Here is a 21091-nt window from a genome sequence, read left to right on the forward strand (position 1 = left end):
AATTATTGTGTTGCAAAAGAATCCTCTTGCTTGCTAATTCTGCTGCAATTCTCCTAGGTCTTGCATTTAATTTAGTCTCCGATGTATTTAATCCAGTCCGTTTTATTTTCTTCATCTTGATTTCTCTCTTTATTTTTGGTCTTTTTGTTTATCATTTTCTATTATTCAGATAGCACCTCTTAATATTCGATTATTACTTCATATATGAATAGGAATTGTGGTGATTTTTGGTTCTATTTGCGTTTCATAAATTATTTACTATTTAATCCAAAACTTATTCTGTTTAACATATCTATTGTTTCGTGATGAATAATAAGAAACTTCATAGCAAGCGATATGTCTTCCCACAGCTATATAATTGCTTATTAGTCTAGTCTTATTTGTCTTTCAATTTTTACACCTCTGGTCTGGTTTACAAAGCCTTTAAAATTTACCACAGCAAATTTAATCGCAATTAAAACATGTAGTTCATGTAATGAAAGGTTAGTATTCTTTATCATCTTCTGGGTAGTGCACTCCGACTTGACTCCGAATGGATTCTAAGATCTTGGCAAGCAGAAGGGTCTCGCTGTGTGGAACGACTGGACTTTCTATCAAACCTAAAAAAAAAAATTAGCAAATTTACAATACTTTGATACATACATATATATATATATATATATATATATATATATATATATATATATATATATATATATATATATATATATATATATATATATATATTTATATATATGTTAGCATAATCTTTGTGTTATTCTTTAGTTTTAAGTTACAACGTGGAAAATCAGAAATTTCATTTTTCAAAATTTCAAGTTTAGAAATTATGGCGTGAACTCAATTTCCCCTCCTTATCTTTCACAGAATCATATTTTATAGGATTTGTATTCTTCTTTGATTCGTTTATGTTTCCTTCCTGTTTCCGCTAAACTAACAAGTTATTTCATTTCAGTGTAATTTTAATTTGGGTTCTTACCGCAGATTTCTTAGTGTAACATTTTCGTTTACAACCCCATAGGATTCTCGATGTCGCTTGTTATATGTCTTGCTTTAGCTGTTCGGAAGCCTTCATCATCTTGTATATTCTTATTCAGTTACGTTGTTATATAATTCAGTAACAAACAGATATGCTCCATTGCATATACAGTCTGAAATACTTAAATCGTGTATTAGCCTAATAATCGTCTTTGAGCCCCATGAACAGGAATCTCCGTGGGACAAGGGACAGGAATCTCTGTGGATACTAAATTGGATTCTGATGTACTCCTATCACAGAAAAAATATCATCAAAGCTGCAGTATCTTTTTGACTTAAAAGCTGTGCAGCAGATCCAAACTTGAATTCGTTTAGATGACGGCCTTGACAAATATGTAGAAATTGTTGACACATCTGTCAGTCATAGATAAGATCAGTCATGTTGACAAGCCATTAGATCAGTCAGGACATTCTTGTTCTCTCCATCCTTTTGTTCGAAAGTGTTGGAAAATATCGCGGGACAGTAACAAAGCCAGCCTGGAGTGGAGGAAGCAAAGTCATGAGTACGGAATATAAGGATGCGGTTATCGGCTGGCGTTAGTTTTTCGAAGAAAAATGCCTTTGGAACCGAGCTATATGCACATCTAAAATCGACAAGAATATTTGCTCTTCCTTTCTTCAACGTTTTCGTCGAAAGGTTCTCTACAGCATTAAAAATCATAAGGACGGAACAAGCTTAAAACAGTAACGCTACGTGGAATTTTGAAAGTAAAATACGGTAAGAAGCGGGCCTAAGAAAGTGCCTCATGCATTCATGAAGATTAGAAGCTACTGCTGCGCGGGAACTATAATTTTTTTATCAATATACCCAATTTACCTAAAATACCATATAAAATAAATAGTTTATTTCGACCACTCTATGATGCACTGAATAAATAATTAAGTATTCTAAATGGTCGTGTATAAAAAAAATAGAAATGAATTCTATTTCTTTTACTTGTCTTACTGCTCTATCCACCTTGATTTCACCTTGCAACACGAATATAAACAATCCCGAGTCTTGTTTTTTTTTTTTTACCTTTTTTCTACTACTCGAAGCACATATGAACAACTTTTTATACACAAAGTTCATATGTCCCGTCATTTTTCTCGGACATATCAACGGATCATATACCTTTATATGGCCTAGATTTATTTATGGCCAGAAGAATATGTCAATCAAGCCTGGACTTGGCTATTCGCTAGTTTTAAATGCCAAAATATTGTTGTAAATAATAAAAGAATGTATTTTGATACAAATAACTGATCTTTAGTTGTAAAATAAGCCGTCTTGAACAGCTGCTGTTAAAAGTCTGTATGACTAGGCTTAACTTTTGATTTGAAAAGAAGTAAGAAAGTAGGGAACCATTGCGATTTTTCACTTGTCTCTTAGGGATTTTGAAAAATATGAAGTGGAAACACTGATTTAATGCATTTTATCGGCTCCAAAAGGGGTGAACAGATAGAGAATCGTTACTTTGGAAACTAATAAATATTAAAGCTTTTTTTTACCTTCATTAAGACATTGTCTGACATGTTCAGCTTCGTAGCATAATCCATTGGAGTTATGAAAGTTGTACTTGTGATCTGATGGCGGTAGAGGAAAATCGTATCGTTTATCTGGAGTAACGATTGCCGTTGGACACCAGAACCTGAAGGGAACCTGTAATTACCGAAATTGAGGCTTGAAAAATTTATATTTGTGCTTTTTAGTCCAGTGTATACAGGGAAAAGAATTGTGAATGTAAATTACATATATTTGCAGAAATTTAGTGGTAAGGGGCATAGTAAAACTGGCAAAATAGGCAGCAAATTATACACTCATCATAGAAGAAAATTTAAAATCTATGTTGATGGACCTAAGTGCAGGAAGCCTGTCCTGTGGTGGCGCAGTGGATTTGACCTTAGCTTGGTAATACGGGACCCAGAGATCGAATCACGCTGCCAGAGATCGAATCACGGGCCGACGCAGGGACCATAGTAGTCAAGAAGCGTCGTTAATTCTTAAATAAATAATAACCTAAGTGCAGGACCTGCAATTGGAGGAATGGGTTTTTTGCAACCCTCTAAAATTTTCCCCTCTCCACCCTTATATTTTAAGTTGTTTTTTTTTTTGGAGGGGGGGTATTCATTGAAAAAAATAACAAAAATGGCCCTCTCTCCTGCATTCCAAGAAATGGATTTTTGCAGTCCTCATCTATTACCATGAATTGACACTACAGTCTGGATGCCGAGGAAAGCCTTCTGTATATGCACCTGAGAATCACACTCTCTTTTGCGGAGAGATATACCTGAGAACACTTTCCTCAAAATATGCTGATTCGTTCCTAATCAGTATGATCGAACATGTTTTGCAGTACATGATAAAGAGTGTGAGGTTCAAAGGAATTCTGTGGTTACAGTGATAGCTGCAACCTAGTAAAGAATGAACCACGGTTCATTGTAACCAAATGCTTAAAAATTCTTTAAAACGAATGTTTTGTGATAAAAAATCCCAATTTAAAATTGATTCAGGAATGGTAACTATTACTTCGACTAATTTTAACAGTAGCAGTTTGTCGAGAAAAATGGGAATTTCGAGAAGGGCCTCTAAAATATTATGGCCCAGATTGATTTGAAAAATGTACCATTGGAGTCACCATGGTAAAAAAAACCTATATACGAGAATTAAGCAATTCCACATTGTATAACATTGAAAATCATTTTTTTGCATGGGTTCTACTGACGAGACCCGCCATATTTTGTTTCCACTGGTAATCATATCATACCAGTTGCCGTTGAATGTTGGGAGAGGGCTCATTTCAATGGAAATTGCAGAAACTTGTGCCTTCAATCATGGTTGCCTAAAGGACATTTTTAATGCTTTTTTCAAACAATTTCCTCTTGTGTGATACCAGGATACTTTAGGGTCGTCAAATCCTCGTCAACTACTATCGCTGCTCTTTTTGCAAAGAGAAACTGTGCTTGTGCTTTTTGGGTTAGTATATACTTCCTAATTAGGGGTTTTGCCATGCTTCAATGGTATTGTACTTATGTTTGTTTTCTATAAAAAGGGGACCTTGCCCAACATTTAAACTTAATGAAACGTGTGACTGGATTGCTGAAAAAACATAAGGATGTAGTTAAGACCTGAGGTATTTGAATTGAATCAAACCAAACCACCGGTTTTTTTTTCGGAGGACGACACTAAAAGTTGCATTTTTTGCTCATTTCGACACTTTGGTCCAAACAAGTTGTAAATCCCTATTTTTCTACTAAAAAGCTGGCGTTGGGGGGCGGGGTTTCGGGAGAACACTAAAAGTGTTCATCTTTGCTCATTTTGACACTTGAGTCTAAGTTGCAATATCCCTACTTTTCAACCAAAAAGCTGGTTGTGGTATAGGAAGAGCACAGGGTCCATTTGTGTGCCTAGAAACTTATCAATAAGTTTTATCATCCAAGTAATTATAAAATTATTTAGACTTACTTTTTTGTTTGTGCTTTTAGTACTGGTTAGAGAAAATATTTGCTTACTGTACACTATATTCGCTGGATTTTCAGACAAAAAAAAACTTTTTTAAACAGATAATATACAAATATAACAAATAATAATAAACAGTAATAACAAATAATAATAATAATTATTAATAATAATAGTTATAAATAATTATAATTGTTATTAATAATTAATAATAATAATAGTAATAAACAAATAATAAAAATAACAATAATATTGTTATATAAAATATAACAAATAATAAATAAAATAATAATAAATAATAAACAGATGTGACAAAAAAACTTTGGATTTGAAGGCTCTACAGGTCACAACATGAATATGGGGGTTCCATGCTACCCCTGAACAGCAATTTGTGTCCAATATAGAACCATGAAATCTAAATTTTATTCAAAAGGGGGGTTAAAATATGTATATTATGCAACATGTAAAATACACATGACATACTTCGATCATATTCTTATTCTAAAATGTTCAGGTTATCCGTGGAAAGTATTACAATTACGCCTCTTCATTTTATGAACCAATATCTAATCTGAGCTAGTAGCCTCAATACTAAGATAAACAGGTAAATAGATGTTCTACTTTAGCGTTATTCGCGCTAATCACTTTATCCATGTTATTACACAAATGAAAGATTCTTGTTGCTGTTATTTCAAAATTAAAAAAAATACTAACACACTAATTAGGATGGGGCTTCAGGTGCGTCAATTGGGGCGGGGGGCATTTGCCCATTTAATTTTTTTCCCTTTTTGGTCTTGATTTTGAAAGTCAACTTCTTCGGGATATTTTGTGAGAAAAATACCTTTTTTGGCATTTTCACTGAAGGATTGAAAGTAAAAATTGCCCCTCATAGAGCTTTAAACAATCTTTTTTGCCATACACCTTTTAACAGTTCTACAAATTAACACCACAGCAAGGATTTAGACATACTCCCTTTTATAGCAAATTTTCTTTTTATTCTCGTTGTCTTGATTTTTTTTTTATGGCAGGGATCGGGTTATGCCAATGTACCTTTGAGGTCAAAGAATAATTTCAGATAACGAAATTTCGTAATTTTTTTGCTAAAATTACTAAAATTATAAAAAATTAAATTAATATTATGAATCAAATTACATGTAATTTAACTTATATTATAAATGAATGTATATATAATTCAATCTATATTATGCTATAAAATTATATAATTATAAAGATTTCATAAATTTTTTTTACAGTTTTTGTGTTTAAAAATAAAAACAAATTAAAAAACTGGAAAGTAAAGAAACCATTAGAAATAAAAGATCAGTAATGCGTACCTTTATCGTTCCTTTATCGCCGATAATCAAACCCTCATTAGGCAAGTCCACTTTAGTCGACATTATCAAAGTAGCAGTCCTGTTTCCACTGTATGTCAAAACGGAAGTTGAGCTTTCATCTACCCCAAATTCATTCAAATGCCCAGTTGTTACAATCTGAAATGTATTTCAAAATTTTTATTGAAGAGAACGTATAGCTTCTGAACTCTGAAAGAGTTTTGTCGAAGTTCAACTGTTCAAATGAAGAATTCCCAAATAAATTAGATCGGGCATCAAAAGACAGAACCTTCTTTCATTTTTCTATTTGCATGCTTTTCTTGTAATGCGCAAGCGTCAGTATTGTTGCCGATTATGGTAAAAAGAAACCACTCTTCATACGGTAAGTTGCATTGATGAATTTTTATACTAAGGCTTATGTTCCTCGTGCAAGTTTTTGGAGGTATTTTCAGCCGTCCTGTGGTTTTAATTTTTTTAAATTAAGAGAAACACGTTACGCGATTGGGTAAAATCCGTCTACCAAATTATATTTTTGATTTGCTTTACGTCTCTTTAAATTCAGAAACAAGTAGAAAACCGGGGAAAATCCTTGAAAAAAATTGTTTTTTTAAGCAAGTTTAGATTACTCATAAAATGAAACTCTAAATAAAAAAGTGATTCTAGCTTGGTGAATGGACAGATTTTGCCAATTAAGAATTCAAGTGGTGCAAGTATCTTATCTTTTCTGTGAAAGTTACAGCTATAGGCTTGTCGCAAAATCGCACGTTTCAGAGGGAACATTAGCCTTAAACATATGTTAATACTTACGTTAAGGAATTTCTTGTAACCTTCTAGGAAAATGGGATGTAAGTACTTATCGTACTTACAGTTTGATAGCTTTGACTGTACAGGAAATAACTATGTTCTACTCTGGAAGCCACGGTTCAAGCCTCTCTGTTGCAACGCAATCAATGACATTAAGGACATTTTTAGTGCTCTATTAACACTTTCATTCCGGGTGGCACCCCGACATTTTAGGGTCTAAAGTGCCATTTTTTGCACTTTTGTTCAAATCAAATTCAAGTAAATTGTTTTCGCTCTTTCCTTGCAAAAGACTGTGCTTGCATTTTTATGGTCTGTATTTTCTTATCAATCTTTCAATGATAGACATTTTCTTTGCTTCCTGTAAAAGGACAACCCAGTCCAAAATTTAAACTGGACGAAACACATGACTGAACTACTGAAAAAACAACAGCACAAAAACAACCTAGAATAAGGGGAACATTTTCACGAGGGTGAGAACGGGATAAAAGTTCTACATTTTGCACGGCTTTGTGCTACAACAAGCTGTTTTTATTCTCAAGAATGAGTCCGAAAGTTAAGCCGAAGCCGCAGAGAAGGTTCATTTTGATATCCAGGCTGAGCGAAAAGCTGACACTAGAATTTAAGTTTTTCAAGAATTAATGGTCAAGCTCGGAAAGTGAATTCAAGTTTTGGCGCTTGTTTTGAAGCCCCTTCAGAGCTATAACCCTACAATCTACGTCCTGTGGTGGCGCAGTGTGTTTGACCTTAGCTTGGTAATACGGGACCCAGAGATCGAATCATGCTGCAGCAATGCCCTGCAGGGCCGACGCAGGGACCTTAGTAGTCAAGAAGCGTCGTTAATCTGATACAATACCTACAATCTACAAACCACCAAAAATTTGGCTACTTCCTACTGCGTCATCGGCGTTTTTCTGAATACGAATTACATTACAAATATTTTCTTTTGTACTTAATAAAACAACGAAATAAATAAAAAAATACAGTGAAATAAAATCTTGAATTGATGAGCTTTCAGCAATTAATATTATTATATATCAAATATTCAGTTTAATTTTATTAGTTCTTTCCGAAATTGTTCAAGACGCATATAGTTTCCAGTAAAGTGCCAATGATGTAGTTGGCTTTAGACTTTTATAGTTAGGGAAGGGGAAATAGCCAAGCTTGATTTGCATAATTAATTAAACTTTTACTCGTTTTATTATTTATTTATTAATCTATATTTGTGTCTATTGTACGTTTTGTTTCCTATGAGTGTTTAGTTAATTTCTGTTGGTTTTGGGTTTTATTTATTCTTTAGCAGTAATTTCTGGTCGTTTTGAGTTTGAATTTTATAGATTTTTATTTCTGCTGGCCTTAAGCTTAATATGGCCTTTACTTTTTTTTTATAAAAGCTTCATTTTGATTTTTTTTTATTCCTTTTTGTTCGTTTTTGAATGCCAAAGTTTCAAGTTTTTTTTTAAATTCACTATTCCAAAATAATTTTTTTTTTCAACATCAATGTTTTATCAAAGCATTAACACTAGTTTCAGAGTAATAATATAAGTAACAAGGTATCAAAGTAAAAAAGTATCAAAGCAAAAAAAGTATCAAAGTAATAATAAGCATCTTGCATAACTTCAGCCCTTCCCTGTAAATCAAAGTTATCTGACCTTCCCCATAAATGAGTAAATCTAAGGAAGTGTCTGTCCTTTGATAAATATTTACTCTGAAAAAAAAAAGAAATAGACCACCCCTTTTACAAAAACCTTATATATTAACAATGGAAAACTTGAATTTGTTACATGCCTTGCCCCAGGCGCTATGGGGGATTTTTCAACCTCTAAGTTATAGGTATTTGAATTTTGAACTATTTTGAACAAAATGACGATATCCGAATGTTGATCAAATACATTACGGGTAAAAAGAGTGCGAGGAGGGGAGGGGGACGGTTACCGTTCGATCATTATTGAGTGGTCTTGAGAAATTGCGCCCATCGAGAAAGTTATTGTCTAATAAACGATACAGAATTTACACTGAATTTTGGTTGATCGATATTTCTACTGGGTTTTGTTTGTTTTGGTGGGCTATTTAAGGCTGAAAAACCTCTTTCTGGCTAACTTATATTTTAAGGGCTGGCTCCCTATAGTAGCACAATATTTGTAGGCACAAATATATAATGCATAGGAGGTAATAGGCTTGAGTTTACTTGTGCAGGATTTCGACTCTTGTTGATGAAGACCGTTGTCAAGTACGGAAAATCATGTTTGGAGCAAGATGGGCCTAGGAGTGTATAAAGCCTCCATTCATTCTGGAGGTCCCAGGCGCTTCGGCTAGACTGATGCGTTAGTGCCAATTATTAGGAGTTTCAGAAACTAATATCCTAGGGGGTGGAAAATATGAAATCAGGTGATATAGAACTTATCTACTCAGGCAGGTAGGATGTGGTACATAGGCATGGAATAGGGTTGATTTCGAATAAGAAAGCTGCAAAGTCTTATTTAAGTTAGGAAGGTATTGATAACAGAATATTATTTGCTCATTTTATGACCACCTTGACTTTGATAATGCAGATGATTTGAGGGTTCTAGATTAAAATGCTAACAAAGGAATGAACTTTTGTAGATTTAGAAAGTTCAGGGTGAAAGAACAGGTTTGAAAATCAAGATTAAGAAGACTAAGTTGCTTATAGTTGGAAGAAATGAAGGAAAATAAGTGATGAAGCTTAAAAGGAAGCTCGATCAAATATATAACCTCACTTAACTGGGTAGTAAACACGGTAGTAAGGACTGGGTGGTAAAGATTGGTAAAGACCGTGAATGCAGTGAAGATTTAAAAGTTGAATAGCAAAGGCACAAGGTGATCTTTAATTGTTGAAAAAAGTTTGGATGAGTAGGAAAATAAATTAATAAGCCAAGATTTGCGTAATGGGAACTATGAAAATGATTGTGGTCAAGTAGGGTTCTGAAATGTGGACACTTTGAAAATCTGAGGCATATTAATGAAGTTTTACAGAAACAATCTGAGGTACCTGTTTGACTGACCGCTAGTCAAACAATAAGCTATTCGAAAAATGTGGTTTGATCCTACTTTCTAGGGGTATAATTAAAGAAATATTAAGATAATTTGCTCTTTTAAATATTGTGCTTTTTATACATCCACCGGTGACAAAACGAGAGGTTGTCACCAATTTCAGCGGGAGGAGATAATAAGGAAGGATTTAAAAGGAATTTTAAATTCTTGGGAGAGGGTTAAAGTGAAGTTTGGAATAGATTGAAAAGGAGGAGGAGACTGCCCAGCTGTGTTAGCCTCAGCAAACTTGGTACTGCAGTGAGTTATTACTAATTATAGTTGTAGCATTTGGATAAGTCTGAATTTCCGTTATCGAATGATGGCAAAATTGTTGTCTTTTGCCGAAACAATAAAACTGTAGAACTACAAAAAATTATAAATAGATAAAAACCTTCAAAAGCTGTACACCGAACTTTAACCTCTGCCACTTTATAGACCAATGAAAATTTTGTTTGAATTCTGCTTTGGCTCGTTTGACAATAAATTTTGAATGAATTTTACAGGCCCTCAATGCCAATTAAAGCTATAAGGTACAGATTAAATGAACCATGTACAAAATTACCATCAATTTTTCAAGCATTTCTCATGTTGTAGATCTTCGGTCAGAGTAAGAAACTTTTGCCGAATTTTCCTCGTGTTTTGAGGAAAAGTAACTAGGACAGGAAAGGAAAGGCGAGAGAGGGAAAGGGAGAGAGAGAGAGAGAGAGAGAGAGAGAGAGAGAGAGAGGGAGAGGGAGAGAGGGAGAGAGAGAGAGGAGACAAAATTTCCATACTAACCTTCAGAGGTGTCTCTGACCCATAGGCAAAACTGGCCAATTGAGCACAATAGATCCCAATATCTAAGGTTGCACCGCCACCTAGTTGTTTCTTTTTAACCCGTTCTACATGTTGAATTTGAACTCCAAATGAAACGATTACTTGACTAACTTCACCAACGGTTTTGTTATCAAGCTCCTTTCGAAGATGCAACATTGCAGGAAAGAGACGGACCCAAAGTGCCTAAATTAAGGAAAAGATGATGATTTTCAGGTAGTTTACGAAACATTTTTTATGAAACATCAAGCTAAATAGTGCCAAAAAGGTATTTTCTTTTGCGTTGGCATTCAGGCCACACCCACACTTTGTGGAGGGAAGGCAACTATGGAAAATCCGTTCATTAGGTCGTTTATACTTCTTAAATAGCGTGTAACTTTTTTTTTCTTTAGTGTAAGATGCAAAAAAAGAACCCCCTTTAAAGATGTAGTCTTACTTAGAGGAGGTGGTATTATTTAGAACTGCCCAATTGATCGACAACAGAGAATACATCCTATTCTAGTTGTTTTCATAGGGGCAGTAATACGAATTAGTAACCGGTTGTGATGGGAGATACCCAAGAAACATTGTCTGTTGATACTCAATACGACATTTGGTGAAAACATGGAAACTTTGGTATCTAAACTTTTCTCGATACTAATGTCCTTTTGTAAGGGTTCACACAAAAGGGACTGTCTTTTATCAAGTACTTGCTAATAATCAGTGAAATTCTTGTACCGTAGCCTCAAAAGATTTTTGCAGAGTAGTTGCATCAATGAAGTCTTCGATTTGACTAGTCTACTCACTTGTTTAGTCTACTCTCGATGCAATTAGTCTGCTCGCTAGATTCAGGATCCTTTGTCTGAGAGGGCGAGTGTTCGAATCCTAGTGTACCCAATTATTTAGTTTGGGACGGGGGTCAGTGGCGTGACTTTGTAAGCTCAGCCAAAGTCGACCCAGCTCTAAATGGGTAACTGGAGAAATCTGGGGAAAGTAAACAGGAAGGGTGTGCGAAAGCACAGGATGGTTGGCCCCCAACGCCCCACTGCACTTCCTGGCTGAAGGGCCAAGAAACGGAGATCAGCACCGCCGGTAGGGACTGTAAAGTCTAATGCCGTATTCTCTACCTTTTTTTTTAATCACTTGTGGCCCAATTACTGCAACTTGTAAATTTTTTCAATAAAATAAATAGTTATCACAACAGGTTTTATTTTAGACAAGATACAGAACCACTATGGAAAATAAGTGACGAGTAAAAGCAGCAATACAAAAAAGAATAAGCAACCTAGAACTATGAAAAAGGAAGATCAGATAGAAATAATTAACCATGAGCCATTTTACAGCAACGAATAAAACAAAAGGTACTTGTATGATTTGCCTCCTACCTAATATTCTTCTAATATGTATCTCTGACGCTCAATGCTAATGAAATTAAATAAAAAAAAGAGTTTTTTTTAACTGGAAGTAAGGAGCGACGTTAAAAATTAAAACGAACAGAAATTATTCCGTGTATAAAAGGAGCTGTCCCCTCCTCAACACCCCGCTCTTTACGCTAAAGTTTGACTCTTTTTTTTAAATAATAAAAAATTTAGCGTTTTTTAGTCTAAATTTTTTTATTGTTTTCAAAAGTAGAGTTGTGAGAAAGAGTCAAACTTTAGCGTAAATAGTGAGACGTTGAGGAGGGGACAGCCCCTTTCATACACGGAATAATTTCTGTTCGTTTTAAGTTTTAATGTCGCTCCTTACTTTCAGCTAAAAAAAACTTGTTTTTTTTTAAAGTTAATCAGCCAAAGGACGAAGTGTCAAAGCTTATCACTTTTAACTGGATTAACTGGAATTAACTGGAAGTAAGGAGCGACGTTAAAACTTAAAACGAACAGAAATTATTCCGTATATAAAAGGAGCTGTCCCCTCCTCAACACCCCGCTCTTTACGCTAAAGTTTGACTCTTTCAAAACTCTTTTTTTTCAAACAATAAAAAAATTTAGCGTTTTTTACTCTAAAGTTTTTTATTGTTTTCAAAAGTAGAGTTGTGAGAAAGAGTCAAACTTTAGCGTAAATAGTGAGACATTGAGGAGGGGACAGCCTCTTTCATTCACAGAATAATTTCTGTTCGTTTTAAGTTTTAATGTCGCTCCTTACTTTCAGCTAAGAAAAAACTTGTTTTTTTTTAAAAGTTAATCAGCCAAAGGACGAAATGTCAAAGCTTATCACTTCTCCTCAGAAATAGTAAACGATTAATCTCTATTATCTCACTTGAAAAAGTATAATAATTGAGTCATAATATATGTATAAAAAAAAACCACAAGTGGTTGCTCTATGGGATTTCCTGATGCATCAGTCTGACGAGAATTTGTTTCTTCAATTGACTTGCATAAAACAGCGATTTTTGTAAGCAAAATCCTCTTGTCTTGACCATCAAATTATGGAAAATAATTAACAAATAAGCCTATTCACGCATTTGTGGAACAAGAGACCAGGAGACACAAGTCACTCCCTCCATTGGCCCTTGGAATAGTTGAAGCACAATGTTTTTAGCAATTTTTGAATCATTAGAGTAGACAGTAATAATTTTATTAGGTTGTAAACAATATTCCTGATTGCATTGACCTTAGAAGGAGGAGGAGTGAGTTACACGCATTAAATTATCCATCAGTATAAAGTTCAGAAGATGGTAGCTCAGACTTAGACTTTTTACCAGAATTTTGAATTTAAGACTCAGATACCTTCTGAATCTTCCGAATCTGTTGTCCTTGTTCAAATTAAGCCATACAATAAGGCCCTTAGTCCTGTCAGGGATATCCCACCCTATCTAGGACTGAGTTTAAGAGGGTAAGAGGAGGGGCGGTTGCCTACTTCTTCCACGGGGAACTATGATGAAATTGTGTAAATATATAAATATGTGTATTATAAAAGTGAATCAATAAAATACTGTTTCCATAATGCTTACAGCCTTCAGTAAAATGGCCTATAGCTTAATGAATATTCCTTTACGATCAAATCCTACAATAGCTCGTCCATCCAATCAGGAACAGACAAGGGTATTAGGTTGAAATTTCTCCCAGAGAAACTTATACTTCTAAAACTAAAATGGGAAATTAAGAAGAACAACTTACCTCCATCAGAAATACTTTGTTCTTCTTTGCGAATTCACAGAGCGCTTCTGTTTGTTTCAAATTTAGACAAAGGGGCTTTTCACAAAGCACTGGCTTTCCATGTTCTAACATCATCCTCGCAAGTTCGTAATGAGTTGTATTGATTGAGCCGATATAAACAGCATCTAAAATTGGGTATATTTTTCATATTGTTCACAAAGAGTAAACAATGAATCACGACAGTACCACATTTAACGAGGAAAATTGGGAAAGACGATTTTCCATCAGTCTCAATCTTAAAATTTTCCATCAGTCTCAATCTTAAAATTTTCCATCAGTCTCAATCTTAAAATTTACAGAGTTGTTATTATTAATTATTTTGTAAGTCTTCCTAAATTTAGTGGAAAAGTCGGAGAACCACCCATTTAAGACGAAAATTTTCAAATTTCGAAAATATTTTTTACAAATAAAAAACAGAAACTTGGATCAAAGTGGCTAACACTCGCTTAAAGTACCTTCAAGGGTTACTTTCCCTTTAGTGGACCATGGGCAAGAGTAATCGGCAATCAATACCATTTTTGTCTTTTACAAATTTTATTCTACTTTTTCTAAATAAAATTTAAACGTTAATTTCATAACATTGGAGGTCAAGTGGGAAACCTGATAGGCTACCGCTATGTCCTACCGCTAGAAAAATCCTTCCCGGGGAAAACACAATAAGGGTTTTGAATGTTGCTTTTCAAACGCTCCTTAGTTTAGTTATAGAATTGTACCAACTGAATTTTTTCATCGGCTGCAAATGATAGAGAATTTTTTTTTTTAGCGGAATGGGATAGCTTTGCTCCCATGAATTATGCTCTCAGGAAAGGTGCTGACATTTCATTTAGGATAAATCTGAACTTACCGTTGCTAAGCAACAGAGGGTCGAACAGAATCCCCACAAAAACAATTCAAAAGAGGGGATAGAATAGGATAAATGGTAGAAGATCTCTAAAATTTTGATTTCTTACTGAATATAATGAATATGCTTACCTACTTCAGGATTTTGGGCAACTTCTTTATAATCTGAATAACAATATTTCACAGAATACTGCAAACCAAGGCTTTTAGCATCGTCTAAATTTCTTGCAGCAATAGCTATTATCTCGTGATCTTCTTTTGAGAGAAGTTGCAACGCTGCGCAGAAATCTTGACTAATTTTGCCAGCTGAAATTATCCCCCAGCGCAATTTCATTTCTAATATTTACTAAAAAGGAAAATAAAATTAAAAATATGCCATAATTTAAACTTAAGAAAACGTGATTATTAAGACTATAATGATTATGAAGGGTTGCAACTTGAAGGAGCTAAAACTTGTGAATGGTTCGTTTGGTTGTTAATTTTGACGCCATAGTTGAAATAGTGTAAAGCACTATCTTTTCCGAGTTAATTTTCTCCCCCAGTATTTTACCCTAATACTTTGTGTTTCTATATGTTGCTATCAAAACTAGCAGACAGTGGAACTGTTAATAAATAATGTGCAGCAAAACCTAGTAAAACATCCATGCTCATGAAACCCCCATTCCAAATTTAAAAAAAATATTTACCTTCAAATCTTAGTCTGATTTGTCATTATGAGAAATTAAATTTGAAAGTTGAATACAGTCTTACACCTAAGCCAATTACTTACTTAAAAATTTTCATGGGGGGGGGTGTCTAAGACTAAAAAAAGATAGTTCGAGCAGAGGACAATAACAGAAATTAATTAAAAGCTTCATAAGAATTCCAACAAAATAAGAAGTTCGAGGGGAAGCACCTCGAGTAATATCCCTGACACGAGCCGCAACTGTTGAATTTCTGTTTTTTTTTTTTTTTTTGTTTTTTTTTTTTTTGTTGGATAAAATGCACTCGCTACGTGATTAAGCTTATGGGTTTGAACGCAACCAGTTATAATGTCTGTAGGAATGCCAAAAAAAAACAGAAATTTGCAGTTATTACAAATGATGATTCGATATTTTGACAAGGGATTACAACAATTCAAAAACCTTAAAAATAAAACCAAAAGTTCGAAGCTTAGTAGAAATTGTTGTTAGAAATTAGACTTCCTTTAATAATCAAATATTTTTGAAAATACACAGCAAAAAAAAGAACACCTATTTGAGTGCAACCAGTTATAAAATGTCAGTAGGAAGGCTTAAAAAACGAGAATTTGCAATAATTACAAGTGATGGTTCTCTATTTTGAAAAGGGATTACAGCAAATCGAAAACCTTAAAAAGGAAACCCAAATATTTAAGCTTAGTACATATCGTTATTAGAAATCACAGTAGCTTTGACAATCAAATATCTTTGATCAGACTCTAGTATGATAAGACATTAAATTGCGTAAAGAGCAAAATATTTGTATTTATTTTAACAAGTGATTATAACAATTCAAATACCCTTAAAAAGAAAAGCAAAAGTTTGAACTTAGTAGATATCGCTGTTAGAAATCGGGCTTGATTTAATAATCAAATATCTTTGAAAAGAGGCCATGTGAAAAGACAGCAAATTATCTGCGGTTAGAAGACAAGCGGCATTGAGAATCCAAAAAATGGTAAAAAACTAAAAAAAACTAAAAAGAAAAAACTAAAAAAAAAATAAAAATTGAAAAAATTAAAAAAAGAGAAAAACCTAAAAAGATAAAACGTAAAAAAATAAAAAAGACAAAAAACTAAAAAAAAAACAAAAAAAGCTAAAAACTAAAAAAAAGAAAAAACTAAAAAAACTGGGAATTGCACAAATATTTCAATATATTTTGACAATAGATTAAAGTAATTCGAAAACCTTAAAACAGATACCCCAAATTTTCAGGTTTAATATAAATTGTTGGAGCTTTAGCTTGCTTGGCATGTAAAGATTTTTCCAAGTGTCAATGTTAAAATGAACATTGACAAATTGAAGAAAACAAATCAATAAAAAGAAGAAATAAAAAAAAAGAAAAAACTAAAAAAGAAAAAAACTAAGAAAAGAAAAAACCAAAAAAGAAAAAAAACTGAAAAAGAAACTGTATCTATATATCTATCTATCTATCTATATATATAGATATATAAAAATAAGTTGTCTGTGTGTGGATCTGTGGATCAGGTGACGTCATGTTTGTTCGCATATGACGTCTGAATTATTTCACACTAATACAAAAGAAGAAAAAAACTAAAAAAGGTAAAAACTACAAAAAAACTAAAAAGAAAAAAAAAACTAAAAAAGCTAAAAAACTAAAAAAAACTAAAAAAAGGTAAAAATCTAATAACTAAAAAAAAACTGAAAAAAATAAAAAAAGGCAAAAACTACAAAAAAAAATAAAAACTAATAAAAAAACTAAAAAAGCTAAAAAACTAAAAAAACTAAAAAAAAACTAAAAAAAGGTAAAAAACTAAAAAAAACTAAAAACTAAAAAAGAAAAAAAACTAAAAAAAAGGAAAAAACTGAAAAATAAAAGAGAAAAAGAAAACTAAAAAAATATGAATAGATATATATAAAAATAAGTTGTTTGTGGGTTATGTCTGTCTGTCTGTCTGTCGAGTGACGTCGTGTTTGTCCGCATATGACGTCTGAATTATTTCACACTAATACAAAAGAAGAAAAAAAACTAAAAAAGGTAAAAACTACAAAAAAAACTAAAAAGAAAAAAAACTAAAAAAGCTAAAAAACTAAAAAAAACTAAAAAAAGGTAAAAAACTAAAAACTAAAAAAAACTGAAAAAACTAAAAAAAGGCAAAAACTAAAAAAAAACTAAAAACTAATAAAAAAACTAAAAAAGCTAAAAAACTAAAAAAACTAAAAAAAACTAAAAAAAGGTAAAAAACAAAAAAAAACTAAAAACTAAAAAAGAAAAAACTAAAAAAAAGGAAAAAACTGAAAAATAAGAGAAAAAGAAAACTAAAAAAATATTAATAAATATAAAAAATATAAATATAAATATAATATAAATTAGCGATCAACAAAGCACCGAGACACAAATGACGACCGGGACACAGGGAGTATAAATGACGACCAGGATATAATTAAAAAAAAAAAAACTAAAAACTAATAAAAAACTAAAAAATCTAAAAATCTAAATAAACTAAAAAAGAAAAAAAAGAAAAAAGGAAAAAAATAAAGGAGAAAAACAAAACTAAAAAACGAATGTATATACAGACCGGGACACCGGGATACAAATGACGACCGGGACACATGGAATATAAATGACGACCGGGACACAGGGACACGACTACAATGGGGACGCCGGGGGGCACAGGGGGATATAAATGACGACCAGGACACCGGGACACAAGGAATATAAATGACGCCCGGGACACTCAAAGAGAAATCACAGACTGGAACACCGGGACACAAATGACGACCGGGACACAGGGAATATAAATGACGACCGGGACACAGGGACATAACTACAAAGGGGACGCCGGGGTGCACAGGGGGATATATAAATGACGATGGCGACTCAGGGAATGGTCGATTAGCAATCACCATCAACAAAGCTCAAGGGCAATCATTAGAATCATGAGGTATAGATCTGAATACGGATTGTTTTCCCATGGACCATTATATGTTGCATGTTCAAGAGTCGGTAAACCTGACAATCTATTTATATGCACAGACAATGGGACAGCAAAGAATGTTGTATATTCGCAAGTTTTAAGTAGTTAAAAACATATATATATATATATATATATATATATATATATATATATATATATATATATATATATATATATATATATATATCTATCTATATTCACAGGTGGGACATAGGGACACAACTACAATGGCGCGTAACTAATATGGCGCGTAACGACTTACGCGCGCGGGGGGGCTTGGGGGGGGCGCGAAGCGCCCCCACCAACTAGGTGTTGGGGTGGCGCGAAGCGCCACCCCAACAGCTAGTATATATATATATATATATATATATATATATATATATATATATATATATATATATATATATATATATATATATATATATATATATATATATATATATATATATATATATATATATATATATAAAATTGGTGAAAATCAGGAATCCAATTTGTTGAATCATTTTATATTCACTTGAAATAAATATTAAAACTTAAAACGAACAAAAATGATTCCATATATGAGGGGGACTGTCCTTTCCTCAACTCTCGCTCTTTCCGCTAAGGTTTAAAAGTTTTTAAAGTTGATATTAAGGTTTATTCAAAGTTTTCTCCCAGTTTTGGAAAGTGTGGTACAAAGGGAAATTTTTCCAGAAGAAGAACTTCATTTGCTACCCTATGTTCCGTCTGTATGCTTATTTTCTCTAAAGTCGTGGCAAATTCCGTGTAGAATTTTCAGCAAAAAAAACAAAGAGAACTCACCTTGGATGTTAATGACCAAGACAATCAAATAAACAATTGTTTGAGCATACACTCTTTATTGTCATACACCAAATGTAATTTGAATCCAGAAATCTTATCTCTAAATAGGTATAGAGGTCACAATCATCACGGTGATCAAGTAAAATAATTGTGCTGGTTCATTTTCCCAGTTTGTTTTTTCTCTTTTCAAGCGCACTTTGTTTTAACATGTTTTGTAATGTCACTGATTGATAACAGCGTGAATAAATTTTAGATTTTTAAGTGAGAACTAGAAAGCAGTAATTCTTTTAAATGCATTTTTGGGATATTTCCTTTTGTATGTAACGCGTGGGTGTGGACATGAATATTTCTTATGAGTGTGGAGGGACAAGAATCCTAGCTTTTGGACAAAACCTAGCTTATGCTCACCCTTAAGGCGTTTCTATAGGGAACGAATTTTAGGGGTCACTGATGGATAAACCAGGGCAGCTTTGGCTCTTCTTTGTGCTCCTCTTATTTTAAAAATTTTATATAGAAAATTTTATTTTGAAAACATGAAGTAGGTGACCTTTGAAAAATGACTTGAATAGGTGATTTACAAAAAATCACCGCATCTCCTTGCCCTGATTTTTATATAAAATTCTCTTGTCTCCCAAAATTTCAAAATTATATAGATATCCTTGTATTGTATCAGATTAACGACGCTTCTTGACTACTAAGGTCCCTGCGTCGGCCCTGCAGTGCATTCCTACAGCATAAATTCCTGCAGCCCATAGTAACCAAAAGTTACAAAACGCGGTTTGAAAAACTCCCTAGTGAAAAGAATTGGCATCTGACACTGACTCAGGAATGGTAACTATTATTTCGGTTCGTCTTAAAAGTGAAAGTTTCTTGCATAAAGAAACTCATGGTGATATTGAAAAAAAATCTAAAAAATGGGGTCAGGTCAAAATGAAAAGTATACCATTGGAATCAGCATAGTCGAAAACCTTCTACGGGGAAATTATAGTCCCCCTCCTTGAACAACAAGGAAAATCACTTTTTTGTATCGGTAGCACTGATCTGTCTCCTTTTTTTTCAACAACCCAGCGAGCTATCAGAACATCATAGAGAGATGCCTAATGTCTCATTCAAAAATTATTTCTCATATCTACCTGCTTTTTATAAATTCGCAATCTGCAAGTGCCATATGGATGACACTTTTTGTGCCATTTCTCAAGGAGGGGAACTAGAAGACTACCAGAACATCGTAGACATATCTTTTATAGGTCACATAAAAGATATTTCTCATATCTAAGTCCTTCATATAAATTCCACCATCAACAAGTTCCAAATGGCACTAAAAACAATACTTTTGGTGCCGTGTCTCAGGTGGAAAAGCTGGGGCTATTGGGCTAGCAGAAGTTATAAGAGTGATGTTTCATAGCTCATTCGAAAGCTATTGCTCATATATACAATTTTTTTTATTATCAATTTTACCATTCTAAGTAAGATATAGCACTGAAAACAACACTTTTGGTGCCACTTCTTATGTGAAAAGCTCTGAAGTACAAAACAGGTACTATTGTAATAGTTATGTTCCAGAACCCTTAACTGGAGGTTTAAAAGAACCCAACCCATACACTCCTTCTCTCAGTCCTCTTAGTAAGTTTAATAAATCCTCTGCTCATCAGTAAGCTGCTAAAACACTAACAGGCTACCATACCATCTTAGATAGTGTGATTAATGACTCACACTATCTACGATGGCTCAATTAAAAGCTATCGCTTATATTAACAAGGTTTTTAAAAATTCTACCATCTATTAGGTTTCACAAATTTCAATACTAGTTTCTGTGAAGAATTTACAATGAACTCTTTGTCATGGTTGCAGCATTAGCTGCAACCTAGTAAAGAGCGAGTCACAGCCCATAGTAACTAAAAGTTAAAATATTAATATGGTTTCTTTTTTTTTCTAGGCCTAGCGGGTTACTAGAACATGATGAGAGATGCTTAAGAGCTCATTCAAAAGCTATTTCTCATATGTACCTGGTTTATATAAATTCTGCCGTCTGCAAGTGCCATGTGACACGAAAAAAAGCACTTTTTATGCCGTTTCTTGAGGAGTGGGGCTAGCGGGCTACCAGAACATCTTACATAGATTTTTGATAGCTCATATAAAGCTAGCTTGCTAGCTATATATTATAGCTAGCAAGACGAAAATACTACCT

At 33.4% G+C, this 21091-nt stretch overlaps 1 protein-coding gene across 1 annotated transcript; it reads right to left on the bottom strand.

Annotated features, from left to right (window-relative positions):
- Window positions 1-422: 422 nt before the first annotated feature.
- Window positions 423-19048, bottom strand: LOC136031011 (trans-1,2-dihydrobenzene-1,2-diol dehydrogenase-like). Its single transcript, XM_065710180.1, has 7 exons — window positions 18904-19048; window positions 14577-14790; window positions 13566-13729; window positions 10435-10656; window positions 5809-5964; window positions 2527-2677; window positions 423-599 (listed from the first exon to the last, which is right to left on the bottom strand). The coding sequence occupies exons 2-7, from the start codon at window positions 14776-14778 to the stop codon at window positions 484-486; spliced, it is 1011 nt and encodes a 336-aa protein (XP_065566252.1). The 5' UTR covers window positions 14779-14790; window positions 18904-19048; the 3' UTR covers window positions 423-483.
- Between the last annotated feature and the right edge of the window lie 2043 nt (window positions 19049-21091).

This window comes from Artemia franciscana, chromosome 9 (genome assembly GCF_032884065.1).
Source record: "Artemia franciscana chromosome 9, ASM3288406v1, whole genome shotgun sequence".
Lineage (NCBI taxonomy): Eukaryota > Metazoa > Arthropoda > Branchiopoda > Anostraca > Artemiidae > Artemia > Artemia franciscana.